General features: G+C 41.8%; 1 protein-coding gene across 2 annotated transcripts in view; it reads left to right on the top strand.

Moving 5' to 3' along the window:
* The window catches only part of LOC138003770 (uncharacterized), a 58,154-nt gene that overhangs the window by 4,648 nt on the left and 38,506 nt on the right, over positions 1-15,000 (top strand). The window contains exons 2-3 of one of the 2 annotated variants that reach the window (XM_068849993.1): positions 7,730-7,977; positions 11,098-11,212. In XM_068849993.1, coding sequence (XP_068706094.1) covers positions 7,730-7,977; positions 11,098-11,212 — 363 coding nt within the window. The remainder of the gene's footprint in view (positions 1-7,729; positions 7,978-11,097; positions 11,213-15,000) is intronic. The other variant, XM_068849994.1, reaches the window with a different exon arrangement.

Here is a 15,000-nt window from a genome sequence, read left to right as displayed (position 1 = left end):
CCATATTTTTTTACTTATTTCCACCATAAATGAAGGAAAGATGCCGAACATTCCAACGTAACATTACAGGAGAATAACGACAAAAATTGAAACCAAAAAAAAAAGAAAAAAATGAGACCCCGACGTCGGCCCCGCGTTTTGGCTGCTACCGAATAAAACAATTATGTTCTATAATACCAACTATTAATAGCGGGGAACTACCACGAAGTTGATTTAGTTGAGATATCATGTTCTTTCAAATAAGTGCCGTCAACATTCATTCGAACCTATTTTAATCAGCAACCGCTCTGAAGCTCTTTCAATTTTACATCTTTATTTTGTCCGCCATGACCTTTTTCTAGATGAGGTCCCTGCCCTTCCTTGAAATAAAAAAATAGTCGGAAAAGGTAGTAGCTGATGGTGTTTTACTTTATTTTTGGTTTTATCTTGTTTTGTTTTGTTTCAAACGCTGTTTTTTCCTTCACCACTCAGCAACGGTACGTTTGCAATCAAATGTGTTCAGTTGATCGAAAAGTAGAGCTTACTTCATGGAAAATGTGCGCGTACGATTTTAATCACGAGTTGAATAGTATCAGAAAACGAACGAGTGAGCGCAGCGAACGAGTGAGTTTTCTGATACGAAACAACCAGTGAATAAAAATCGTACAAAGCATTTTCCATGCTGTAATGTGTGTATTTCATAGGTACTGAAGTTTTCTTCGTGGTAGTGCTTGATAGACAATTTTACTTTGCACAAATGGAGTGGTGCGATGAAAGCGATATACAATGGTTTAAAATCGCCCAACCGACAACTTGTTCAATAAAAGTTACAACACATACTGTGTTTCAGATATTACAAAGTAGTCCAAGTGAAGAGTGTTTTTAGTTCGTCGCTTGTCAAAGCTACCGGCGCTTTGGGTTGATTTCCCTTTCCTTGCTTCTTTAGCTGTTTTTGTTTGGACTAAAGAACCTCTCTGGTTTTCTCAAATACCAGGTCGTTTCTTACGCTTGCGGTATAACCCTTTTTCTTCATTTGTCGTTCCAAGCTAGCCACTAAACTTCGAAGGAAAGTCGGCTCGTATTCATTGCCGTCTTAAGTGAGGACGGAGATTAAATTGGTTGATGTATTCAGTATTCATTCAGTTCAACGCTGGAATAACTTCCATTTTCCTGCGGTCGACATTCGCTTTCAAAAGTCGTTCAAGCAATCATACATCTCGTTCAGTTTTTGAGCGACATTTCTGTTTTCTTGTTCTAAAATAAATTCTTCAACTGAGCAACTCAGAAGCGAACCTTCTCTCGGCCATTTTTCAAAGCGACCGGTTTTTGTGCAACGGCAGTCGGATGACGTTCCATTCGATACGTTCATTCATCACTAGTGAAATTTCGTCGTTCGCGTTTCTGATTGGACGAACGATATTTCTTCACAGTGAAATTTTGTCGTTTGTGTTCCTGACTTTCTACATTTAGAATCAGTACGAATTGTGTTCACAGTGGTTTTCGTGGATGAATCTCGGTACTTATGAAATTGTCGAAAACGCACAACGAGAAACGTTTCCTGTATACTCACAATTTAATTCTTCTGCGTTACGATCTACAACACTCGACTCAACTCAACAATTCAGTCAGGAAAAACTGATCGGGGCAAAGTACATTATCAGACAATCACGCAATTCTTAGTTGGTGTTAAATTATCGTCAATCATCAAGGTAATTAAATGAATTCTTCCAGTTTCCGACACACTCCCCCATATGACTCGTGCGCAGGCAACGAGACATATGCTCAAGAAGGTAACTGCTACGTCTTAACAAACAAAGATTCACGAGAAATTCTTAACGAGTAAAATTGTCCATAAATTCTTCGGCCTAAAATAACGTTCAATTCAGTTCTGCTTGAATGATATCTTTCACTCGGAGTTCCGCGGCTGCAGCAGCATCACTCCTGGGTCTGAACATTGGTGCGTCAGGGTTGAGTGTCACAGCTGTTTCATGATTGTCGTCTTCATCACAGGACAGCTCTAACGGGTACAACAGCTGCACAGGACGCTCGACGTGTGACCGACCGACCCGTAACTTAGCACCACGAATTACTCCATCTCTTCCAGCAATCAGTTGCTCCACAATCCCCAGTGGCCAGCAATTCCATTTTCGTTCATGGGACTTCACGATAACAACGTCTCCAACAGCCAGAGAATTCTCTTTCCCTTTCTTTCCGCGACTGAGCCGGTGACGCTCACGCAGCGCGCTCAAGTATTCGGTCGTCCACCTACGCTACATCACATCTTTCGTTTTCATCAGGAACTTGGCGCGTTTCCTTAAATCTCTTTCTTCTATGTGATAGGGCTGCAACTCGGGCAGAACACTGGAGTTTCATCAGGAAAACATTCGGTGTTAACGTCGGAAGTTGCACGTCGTCTTCCACGTAACACAACGGGCGGTTGTTCATCGCAACTTCAATATCCAGGATGACTTCACTCAGTTCTTCCCAAGTAAGCAGACCTTGGGCAACTGTTTTGTAGAACATGGACTTCATCAATCCAATGAGACGCTCATACTGTCCACCCCACCATGGCGCTCGGCGAGGTTGAACTGCCAATGGATGGAATGCTCACTCAGGAAGGAATGGAATCTTTCATCTCTCCGCACCTTCTTTACCCACTTGGCAGCGACGACAAAGGTTTTCCCATTGTCTGAATAGACTTTCGATGGACGTCCTCTCCTGGCAATAAAGCGATTTAAACTTTGGATGAAATCGGTAGTCTCCAAGCTTGGAAATAACTCTAAGAACACTCCGCGAGTAAGGCTACACGAATACAAGATCACGTGCGCTTTACGTTCTTCTTTGCGCTTGCTGCGGTACTTCACAGAACCGGCGAAATCAACACCTATCACATTGAAAGGTGTACTTCCTTCTGTTCGCTCGCTAGGCAGCAGTGCGGTGGGTGGATTCTTCAAGGCTACTGCTTGAAAGCGTTTGCAGCCACTGCAGTTCTTCACCGTTTTCTTGACTAACTTCCGCAGTCGGGGTACCCATAATTTTCCTCTCACTTTCGTCATCGTCAAAGAAACTCCTCCATGGAGTGTAGTCACGTGGTTATGCTGTTAGCTGTTATGCTGGTTAGCTGTAAAAAGGACCGAATCTGGCAGGTAGATGGGATAATCTCCCTGTACACGACCTCGGCATTCCAACACACCATGTTTGTTTTGTTGTAGGTTGAGCTGCTCTTGATCCGCGATAAAGCGATAAAATTTGTATTTCTCATCCCCTCTTTCTGCGTTCTCTTGATCCAAAACAGCTCATGCTCAGCTAGCTCTGCCGTTGTCAGAGGTCTACGGATCTTGTTGGAAGGAGGACAACAATTGCGCAAGAATCGCAAGCTCCAAGCACCAATCCTCATGGCTTTACGAAAGCCGAATCTTCCTCACACGATTCGCAACGAATTGGCGGTAGTCTCCGTGATCATTGATCCAGTGAAGGGCGACAGAACGGTCCAACCAACAGTAGATATCAGCCGCTAGTGGGAGTCCCTCCAATGCTTGTCGCACGTTGTTGGCCAGATTGACTGCCATTTGACCTAACACGATTTCCAGTCGGGGAATGGTTAACCCTTGTGTGGCAAGCCGAGCCTCTGCGGTGATTTATCCTTGTGATGCTCCCGATGCTTGAGTCACCACTGGGTAGACTGCAGCACATACTCTTCGACCGCTGCCGTCGCCGAATGCGTGTAATTGTATCTCTTGAATTTCTCCTTGGTGAAGAGGAACGCAGCGTTGTACTGTAACGACATCCGGGATGTTCCGTTTCCACTTCGTCCACTGTACCACTAAGTCTTCCGGTAACGGACTATCCCACGCGTTCTTCTGTACGCAGGTTTTCCGGTATAGCAGTTTGCCCTCCAGTAAAACTGGTGATGCTAAACCCAGCGGATCGTACACTTTTGCTAAGTTGGTAAGGATCTCTCGCTTCGTCAGTTCGGCTGGTGGACTTGGAAAGTCAACGTGAAGGGTGTCTTGCACCAGGAACCCATGACCCGGAGCCTACAACTCTACTGTGTTCGTGTAACGGTGTTTTCACAGACCGATTTATTTTTAGATTAAATTTCCGACGAATGAGACTCCCACAGGAGCCTGATGACCATAAGCAGACGTCATAGGGTCACCGAACCGGAACCGCTTTTGTTTTTTTCCAGTATAGATAGTCTAAAAATAGATCGGTCTGTAAAAATGCCGTTCCATAGGCCCAGTATGGGAGCTGTAGGCTCCGGGTCATGGGTTCCTGCCTGCACCTTGTCCCAACTAACACCAAGTACTTTGATCCCTTTTGGCTTTGACACATTGTTGAGCTGTTCTTTGGCGAAAGACCTCTCGTAATTTTCACAATCAGTTTCTAGCCCCTCCTTATTAGAGTGCCACTTGTGTAGCTCGAACTTGGCTTCATTAAAGATCTCGATAGCTTCTCGTTTCAACTGCTTAGCCTTGTCTGTAGTACTTCCTCTGGAAATAAGGTCATCGGTCATATACGCTCTTCCGCACTTCGTTGACGGTTTCGGGGCATTTCGTCTCTAAATTCTGAAGATGTTGCTGGATCATCCCATTTAGAAGAAATGGCGATGGGCCAAGGCCAAACACAACCCGGGTGAATCGTAGCGTTTCCACTTCCTTCGCAGTCTTGTCTACGATCCAGTGAAAGCGCAAGGCATCTTGGTCACCAACACAGGGTGGAAGCGGCAACGAGTGAGAACGCTCCACAGCTTGTTCTGCAGAAGCGGGCCGGCATGTAGGCACTCATTTAGTGAGCTCGCGCAGACGCATCATACAGGACTCGAAGCTTTGTTGTTTCCGCACCCTCACGAACAACCGCACGATGTGGCAAATAAAACTCTCTCCCGGAGACTTCGGCAGGTGCCCGTTCTACTACGCCTTCCGCCAACTGTTCTCTTATTACGTCATCATAGTCGTCCAACATGTTCTTTCGGCGTAATTTCCGCAAGAGGGAATTTAGTCGTCGCATACTTCCGTCATGGTTATTTGGTAGGGAAGGACAATTCCCTTTCCAAAGCAGGCTCGTCTCGTACCAACCTTCAGGTAATCGCGTCAATTGCTTTTTAAACTTATCGTAGACACCAAACTGGTCCCCGGCTGGCGTATCTGCTAGGCCAAGAACATCAAGTGCACACAATCTCTCGAAGTCACAGTTCGAATTCACCGGCAAATAAGCAGGTGATAAATCTTGGTCTGCGCCAGGCGACATGACTGTCCACCTAAAACGGGTATACTCCGCTACTGGGTCCCCACGACGACGACCCACACGCAAACGTTCTCCTGTCCGAATTTTCGCAAATTCGTTCGCACCCAGTATGAGATTTACAGCCACCTTAGCTTTGTCGTCGACATCATCCATGCGTACTCCCTTGAGGTGAGAGTTCCCTTCTATCGGCTGGTTGTAACGAGGGTTTTCTAAAATCAGCAGCTCTCTCTTGTTGACTTTGGTGACGTCCACTTCGAGCTCAAAATCACCAGTAACTGAACTGATACCCACTCCAAAAACTTGCTTAGTTCTTGTTGTGACGCCAGTCAGCATCGCTATTTGTCTTAAACCGGTCGAATTTAAACTTGCATTAATCAAGTCGATCGCAGTAGCGGAGGCGTACGAATGACTTGCTCCACTGTCCAACAGGGCTCTAAATTTGTATCCATTAATCGTGACTACCACGACAGGATGAATTACGGCCGAGTTGCCGATGTGATGTGCTGTCATCCCTGGCTCACGTGTCTGAGCTTGAAATTGGGTGTTATCGCACAATGATGTATTATGCCTTGCGTGACATACTTGACAAGTGGACTTGCTTTTGCACTCTCCTGCTCGGTGCCCAATTCCTGAGCAATTAAAACACATACGTTTCTCTAGGAAAACCTTTTTCCTCGCTTCAACACTCACAACCTTGTCACAGTTAACAGCTTTGTGATCTGGACTCTGGCAAAATAGACAGCCTCGGATGTTCCCTTATTAATTCCTTTCATCACGTTTTGCGTAGAACGCCCTCGATTTCTCTCTTCGATTGACAGTTGTCACAGTCTTTGGCTTTAAACTTTCCATTCCTTGAACTGGATTGTTAATTGTCCATTTCTCAAGCGCCTCAAGAAATTGCACAAATGTCCATTCGCTCCAGTTTTCATGGCCAGCTCGTTCTTAATTACATCTAGCTTGTCAAATGTGAAACGTACAGCGGCGTCCAGTTTGTTTATGCTCTGAATTGTTTGCAGCGACTCAACATTGAAAAGTTGTATCTCGTAAAATTCGTGAATCTTCTTGACATCCCTTTCTCTGACAGTAGGGAGTTCCAGTATATTCCTTACGTAGGTTCCCACAACTTCGCTCGTTTTTCCATATCGTTTTGCGAGTAGATTTTTAGCCCCTATTATAACCTTCGGGGGTAAACGGAAGGCCATCGATAAGGTTTCGCACCTTCAAATCCACCAATTCTTTCAAGTATGAGAATTTAGTAACTTCAGGGGTAGAGGACTTGTCAATTTGTGTTTCGAACTGTCCCCAAAAACCGCACCCAGTCTTGTCGTGTGTGATCAAACTTTGTGATTACTAGCTTCGGAATTTTTACCACGTTGCTAGACATTGCTGTAATTTCCGGTGGCGGAGTTGAAGTTCTGTTTGAGCTTGTTTCAACTCCATTTTTTTCTTTTCACATTCTAACTCCTCTGCATGTGCACGCTCAACAGCTTCTTGCTTCTGTCTCAGTTTCTCTTTCTCCAATTCGATTTCTCGTTTGTGCTCGTAAAGAGCAGTTGCGTGCTTCAAATTGCGGTCGATCTGCCCAATCTGGCGTGTCAATTCACAATTCACAATTCACGCATACATTCATCCGCTTGATTCACAACTTCTTCAATTCCGCTAGCCCATTCTTGAAATGACTCTTCGTCCTCGCCATTTACGAACTTCTTCTCCTCTATTGATTCCTCTAACGTGTTCAGTGCTGTTACCATAGTCTCTGGCGAGGTTCTGTGTCTTTCTGAAGCTTCTAGATCATCCTTCTTTAGTACCTCGTCCGTCTTTTTCACTCGAAAGCTGAGTGTCTTTATTTTCCCGTTCAAATCCGCAATTTTTGTCTCCATGTTGCTTAACAACGTCTCGTCGGAGGTTCCACTTTGTCAAAAACGCACAACGAGAAACGTTTCCTGTATACTCACAATTTAATTCTTCTGCATTATAATCTACAACACTCGACTCAACTCAACAATTCAGTCATGAAAAACTGATCGGGGCAAAGTACATTATCAGACAATCACGCAATTCTTAGTTGGTGTTAAATTATCGTCAATCATCTAGGTAATTAAATGAATTCTTCCAGTTTCCGACAGAAATAAAAGCCCTTTTATCTCCAACAAAACTGTGTTTCATTATTCTTCTTCTTTTTTTTTTTTTTATATTTTATTTTATATATATACGAGTAGTTTCCATTTTTTTTTTTCCTTTTGATTATTTTTCTCGCTTACTCGCACTTCCGCAATCGCTCGAAAGTTCCAGGTGACTTGAACAGTGTACACGTAAGCAGGATTATGCGCAATGAAGCCTGGAAAGACTTGCTTAGGCTATTTCATAAACTCCTTGATTATATACAAGGAAAAAAGATATTAATTAACTCGCAGTCATTACACAATATTCCCACACACTGTGCTTCTGAATGTGCAAAATGCAAATGAAAAACACATTGAAAATCAAACTTTCCATTTTGCAGGTGAGTGTCGTCAACTGCTCTTCCCACATTTCTTTTTTGTTGCTAACAAAAGCCTTGTAAACCATACCATAAAGACTGTACAAGTCCAGGATAAGCATCACTGTAGGTGGATGTGTTACAAAGAACCCAATTGTGTCAGTATTAATTTTGAAAGTGGGACACAGCAATGTGATTTGAACAACGCAACACACCGAAATCATGGTGCAGAGCTTGAGGACAGAGATGGTTTCCTCTACCATGGAGCACATGTAAGAGCCAAACTTAGAATTATCAAAAATATTTCCTTCTCTCTCTTTTTTTTCTTTTTTTCTTTCTGTATCTGTCCGAATTTATCTCCTCCTCCTCATTCCTTCTCCTTCTCATTCTCCTTCTCTTAAAACGTTCAGTCCTTCTTCTTAGTGTAATGAAAGAATAACCCCTATTTCGTAAAACTCTACCCTAGTTGGCGGTAAGAGGTGATGAAGTGGATTGTCGAGAGACTTAATTTTCTCCCAAAGCTTGCGATTCTTTCAGACTAAGATTCTTTAGTATAAACTCTAGTAGAATTCTTTATGCCTTCTATTTGCACAATTAGCCAATATCAAAAATATCATAATACTCGTTGTTTGTCCCCCCAAAATGTTGCATAAGCATTGTTTCAGTGAGACTGATTGGTAGCTGCTTGTCACGTGGCACTTCTGTCACGTGACAAGTTGTCAGTTGCCTGAAGAAGACCGTGAGCTATGGTCGCAACGTTGTGTTGCTTATGAAAGATTCTCTCTTTTAGTTCCGGATAACGATTTAGATCTACTCGAGTTAATTGTTTCTATTTGCTCTTGGGACTTACAATGGTCCCAAGAAAAAACTAGGAACAATGCTTACGCAAAATTTTGAAGGGACAACAAAAAGTTTTATGGATTTTTTTTACAGGTGAGCTCCACGCGCGGGGAGCACAATAATTAAGAAAATATGGCAACCCATCGATGCGATAAATTTTGGTTCTATAGCTATGACGTCATCGACCGTCCCTACGTCCGTACGTCTTTACGTACGTCCGTACGTCCATGTATGCCAATGTGACCAGTATCACGCTAGTTTACAGCATACATCTTTGATATTGGACATCCATGTTATGGTCAATTTTCACCTGTCAAATCAAGGTATCCACTGACCAGTATCACGTGACCATATCCCGGGCTTAAGTTTAGAGCCCATTGAGGTCAGCTGTATTCTTAAGTTGACTGCTAACCAGGTACTGGTTTTCGATTGGATCGCAGGTTCAACCCAGGTTATATCATCAAAACATAAACGAGGCTCCAATTTTCGCGGGCTTTCTGTGGCTCGACGCGACTACACGGGCATACTACGTGAACAGTATATGTCTTAACAGTCAATGCATTTCGTGTTCAGGTGGAAAACGGTTTCAATCCAGTTTGAAATATCATATCTGTGGTCCACACTGGCGGCTACGCAGTTATTCAAGTCAAGCATCGGAGGGATATAAACTTAAAGCTGAATGTTTATTTTCAATTTTTTTCGAGTTGCTTTTTTCTCTGTATTTCAAGTTTTGGCTTATCTTTAGAAGCTCTGATAAGGTTGCATGATGCCTGAAACGAAAGGAGAGAGAAAGAAAACAACAACGACAAAACAGAATACCAGTAAAAGCTCAAACTTGGTGAAAGAAGTTACTCCACAAATTCTTTACTTGGGCTCTAACCGTTTGTTGTTTTTACGGATGCATATTTTTAAAAAGATTAGTAATTTAATTGGGTTTTCCTCACTTCAAAAAATGAAACTCGAATTTTTATTCTCTAAAATACGATTGAACAAGCGCTTTTTAATCCGTTTGCCCAACTGTTTCTCGATCTGCCTCGACAGTAAGAAGAAAAATGTGCCCATATATTATAAACACGTAATCGCAATGAATTTTCGTAAAATTAGGGAGAAATATCACTAACTTGTGTTTTCAGAACCTAAAGGTTTAAAGTACTTAAGGGTCATTTGTTGGAGCGGATCTTGTTTGAAGTTTGTCCTTTCTTGGTTGCTTTGCAGTATTTTGCCGATTCTTGTTCCAAACCAAGCTGGCGTGTTTCAAACTGTGAATGATTTCGTTTTCAGAGAATTAAAGTATATAATAATAATAAATAATAATAATCAGTAAAACTCTATTTTGACATTGAACTGACAAAGTTTCCTGACGGTTTCCTGACGTGATTCCTATTTGCTGGCTATCATGACCGTTTACTCCGAAATGGCATTTTTTCCTTTTCCATTCGCTCGCTGAGAGTGTACTTGGCTGTTTACCATTTACCAAAAATACGGACATTTCGACGGTGGAAATTTCGATCGGGTGAAAAACGTGTTCCATTTAACTCTGAGTCAGGTCCGTTCGCCGCCCGGTGATTGAGATTTACGCACCAAAATTAAAAATATGGCCGTAAATTGCCTGGAACTGGTAAAACCTTTCAAAACTTGTAAATGGAACACACATTTGCATCGGCAAGTTTCCAACGGGAAAACAGGACTACCATCTCAGGCGTCCCTCTGCTCCCGGAAATTTTCCAGTAGAACGAACCAAAATCGTGTTCCATTTACAAACCAACCGGAATTTCCGGAAATTTTTTCTAATTATATAAATGGTAAACACTCATCGCTTCGTGATTTATGCAAGATCGGTTTTTCTGGTAAAATTTAGCGTGGAATTCATTAGTTGGGCAATGAATTTTTATATAGAATAAAGCAAAGAAAATGACATGCAGTAACCGGAAACACCAAAACGCCGAGAATCTGAAAACCTTTTATTTTTACTAATCCTACCGGCAGTAAGAAAAAAATGACCAGGGAGCTCCGCTTTTAGCCTTGGCTAAATCTATATGTTACTAGCAAATTATTTAATCTTTAATTTTTACAAAGACCAGTTTCTTTGACAAGAAACTGCTGTTAAATTTCGAGATCCAATTGGATCAAAGCGGAATTGTTTTGTGTTAAATAGTAAACAAACATCCTAAGAGACATAAGAAACGACAACCACACTTGCGAACCACAGGTGGTAGGACAAAAGTGCCTAGCGAAATTGCAGGTATTTACTGAACCCTTACCGTCATTTTAGTTTTCAAAGCAGTTTAATGGGATAGTGAAAAGCGTCAGCCATCGTAAATGGGAAAAAAAGAAGTTTTGACCTAACGAGAGCATCATGAAAACGCGCAAATAATTTCTGGCCATTCGCGGCATCTGTGTGTTCTTTTAATAAATGAACTAATATATAATATATGTTTGAGCTTTACAGCAGTAACACATAGTTGCAGTTTAATTTTCATAGGAAAATAATACAAAACTGGCAAAATAATTTTCTTCTTGACTAATTCCCTCACCTTTTTTTTTGTTTCCAGAGCGCTTGTGAGACAAACCATTGTCAAAACGGAGGTGTTTGCCAATCAGGATACACAGACAAAGGATATTGTTGCGTATGTCCTATTGGCTTCACATCTGATCATTGCGAAACAGGTATAATACGAGAAGGCAACAAAAAAACACTTCAAATTATAATTATTGTTTACACCTTTTGCGCGAGTCATTTATTATTGTTATAGATGTTGACGAATATGTAACACCAATGAATAACTTCAGCGAGGATGTAGTGTGTTAATTAGATCACCTAGGGATCCTATATGTGTACATGCAAATCGGGATATATATGCTGGCGATCAATACACTGGTAATGATAAGGGAAAAATATGGAATATAATTAACATCACTTCTAACATGGACTCTGCTGATGATAACCTGGGATAAGGCGTAAATTTTGCATCCTCCCTAAAGAAAAGTACGCCTGATACAATTTCTTAATGAGTCGTCTTCCGCCGCCAGCTGTGTTGAAAAGTAGGATGGCGATGTGGGAACTCGGGGACGTGTTGAATCATTTTTCAAGTATAGAATTTCAGAGATGGGAGAACATCCTAACGTAAGAAGGAAGTTGAATTGCATAATTATTACGGTGTAGTACTTAAATCCCTTTCCTAGGTTCGTTTGGCCTCTCAAATGCGTTATATTTTGCAAAAGCCATCAGCTGTATGCTTCTCAAGTACCAGCTAAATACACACCGAAATTTAAAAATTAGATCCTCGAAAAGTACTTCTCGCCACCCGTTACCGAGCCCGACTGATGGCCCATTGATCTGACCCTTTAACTGAGCTTTCACGTTGCAGCGCATGTTGCTGCTGTTGTTGTTGCATACAAACTTAAAGGGAAAGTAAGCTCTTACAAATGTTTCTCTAAATTACTAGAACTTTTCCTCAGGAATTCGAAAATAAGTGCCGTTTTTTCCAGTTCCCTATTAAGATGTGAGCACTTTGAAGTTGCCTCTTTCGTGACTTGGAGAGCGCCATCTTGGATATGATGTGTTATGACGTAGCAACGGTCAACAAACGTGTTCGACCTTACCAAGTTCTTCGTTCCCCGATCACTTTCTCAATGTTGTGTGATCTTTCTGCTCCAAAAAATTTTAATGTAAGATAAACTACAATAAACGGTGTTGTAGTTCAATAGGCAGTAGGCCATGTAGGCCATAAATGTGACAGGAACTCAAGCCACTAAATACTTGCAGATCCTCTGATCAATCAATCTGGGCGGCAAAAATCAGCCACAAGAAGAAAACCTTGAACATGCGACATAGAAATATTCGACTTGCGTATCTTCTTTTCTTTTTCAATTTCTTACTTATGCGACAGCTGTCTTTGATGCTTCAGCAAACGCATTTGTTCGGTTTCACACGGGGAAGCGTTTAGAATAAGCCGACGAAACCTTCAGGTGTTGCTCAATACACATAGCAAGGCTTTTTCACTACCGCTTTTGGGGTGTGTTTTGACCTGCTCAAGTACGCTTTTGAGGGCGATGAAACTAGACAGACTTATTTTCACCATGAACATTACATCTCTATCCACAGTCATTCCCAATAGCGAAGGTCTTCAAGCACTTAAACACTTCTCGATCAACGCATGCGCATTGTCAAAGAAGCAAGCTTGGAAACGCTACTCCGCCTTGCCGAACTAGTTTTTACGCTTAACAGTTTTTCTTTCGCCGGCACCTATTACAAACAAATGAAAGGTGTAGCGATGGACACAAGAATGTGACCTAGCTATGCCAATCTTTTTGTAAGATATGTTGAACACCATTTTTTTAATCAGTACAATGGCCCCAAACCTGAACTCTACGGCTGCTACATCGACGACTGCATCGGCACTATTTCATCCAGCAGAGAAGAACTCGATCAATTTATAACCTCCGTCAATTCTCTTCATCCGTCTCTTAAATGTACCTGGGAAATTTCGGAAACTTCATTGGCTTTCCAAGATATCAAAGTATCTATTAGTGACAACGTGCTATGTACCAGTGTGCACTGCAAACCTACAGATTCTCGCAGTTATTTCTTGCATTCATCGTCACATCCCCATCACATGTCAAGAAATCCATTCCTTATTCACAATTTCTTAGACCCCGACCTCTATGTAGTGATGACTCCGATTTTTCCAGCAAATTAGAGTAGACTTGAGAAAAACCGAAGCTTCCGATGAAAAATGAAAATGGAAAGAAAAGCTGGCCAGCGAAATAAAACGTGGATGGATTTCTCAAACCTGAAAACCTGACTGCTATGTTGTCTGTTCGAATGTGTCATTTTGCCAAGGAGGACTTTAAGCGGGAACTTCGGGTATGTGAATATTGGTCTTGGTGACATTCGCTTCATACCGAAATATCAGTCAGCCAGTCCAAAATATTATTATATTGGAGCGAAAAAACTGAATCAAACACGTGCACCACATAGACGACTTTCACTGTTACATGAAGGCGCTTTTCCAGTCAGTAAAATAATCTTAACTTGAAATGTAGTTAAGTTTTGTTAGCTTTATAGATACTACTGAAAAGATTAACTCTCGCCATTCGATGGAAGTTGTCACAGAGGTCTCGTAGAAAGCCACGGTACATGGGTTAAGCTTGATTTCCAGGCGTACACAAACACAAAAACAAAGATGGCCGATTTCAATTTAAAATTGCCTAATTTTAAAGAATTATTGTTGCCTATTTAAACCATAGGCAGCCCAAGTTCGCGTCATTGGAGAGTGTGTAATAATTATGAGTGCAAAGCGGTGTTGCGTTACAGGCAGCCTTTGAGAATTTAAACGCGTTATAAGACTTTGTATGGGACATAAAATACCGTCGATTATACAGCCTAAAAAACGCTCAATTTACCGTTCATTCAATAAAATGAATAAAACTGACTCACCTCTGCTGTATTCTTGTGCGTTGTGGTGCTTATTGTACCGTTTCGGGAATTCCGTGTTTTCAATGTACTAAGACGAAGTGAAGGCTGCACACTAAGATTTCGACCGTAGTCAGCTCAGATGAGGTACAGTAATTTCATGTACAACACTTACCCCATCCCCACAGCGGCTTCTCGAACAGCTCCATGGTTACGAGTGACGCTGTGGGGAAGGGGGTAAGTGTTGTACATGAAATGACTGTACCTCATCTGGTGGAGTTAATTTAACCTCGGACACAAGCTCCGTGACCATTCACATGATCACCGGCTGTTATTTTCATCAGCTATCGTGGAATCGGAAGCAGAAAATGCTCATTTCCAGCCAAGTGCGTGGGGATGTTTGACGACGAAACATTCACCGAGGTTCGCAAATGATGGGGCTTAAGCTTTGCTTGAAAAAATCGCGCCTGGGATGGATTTTCGAGGCGCAAACCGCCTCTGCATGAGCTGACTACGGTCGAAATCTTAGTGTGCAGCCTTCACTTCGGCTTAGAAAAGTGAAAACACGGAATTCCCGAAACGGTAAAATAAGCACCAAAACGCACAAGAATACAGCAGAGGTGAGTCAGTTTTATTCATTTTATTTAATGAACGGTAAATTGAGCATTTTTTAGGCTTCATAATCGACGGTATTTTATGTCCCATACAAAGTCTTATAACGCGTTTAAATTCTCAACGGCTGCCTGTAACGCAACACCGCTTGCAGTAAATGGAAGTACTTTCAAATCTTGCTTGGGGTTGTCCAATTATTGAAATTCAAGCCTCGATATACTTGGGAATTGTAAATTGACCTGAGAAATGGTCATACCAACGTTTCGGTCATGTTTCCTATGTCAAATAGATAAGGACTTAATGCAATGTGATTTGTCCCTTGGTTTTTATCTAAATTACTCCACTGTGTAACTTGATAGTAGTATAATAAAACTCACCCGTTAAATGAAGACACGTGATAAACATACTGCATATATTTACTCTATAT

This window comes from Montipora foliosa, chromosome 5 (assembly GCF_036669935.1).
Source record: "Montipora foliosa isolate CH-2021 chromosome 5, ASM3666993v2, whole genome shotgun sequence".
NCBI lineage: Eukaryota > Metazoa > Cnidaria > Anthozoa > Scleractinia > Acroporidae > Montipora > Montipora foliosa.
Note: the sequence above shows the minus strand (reverse complement) of the source record. Positions and strands in the feature narration are given on the sequence as shown.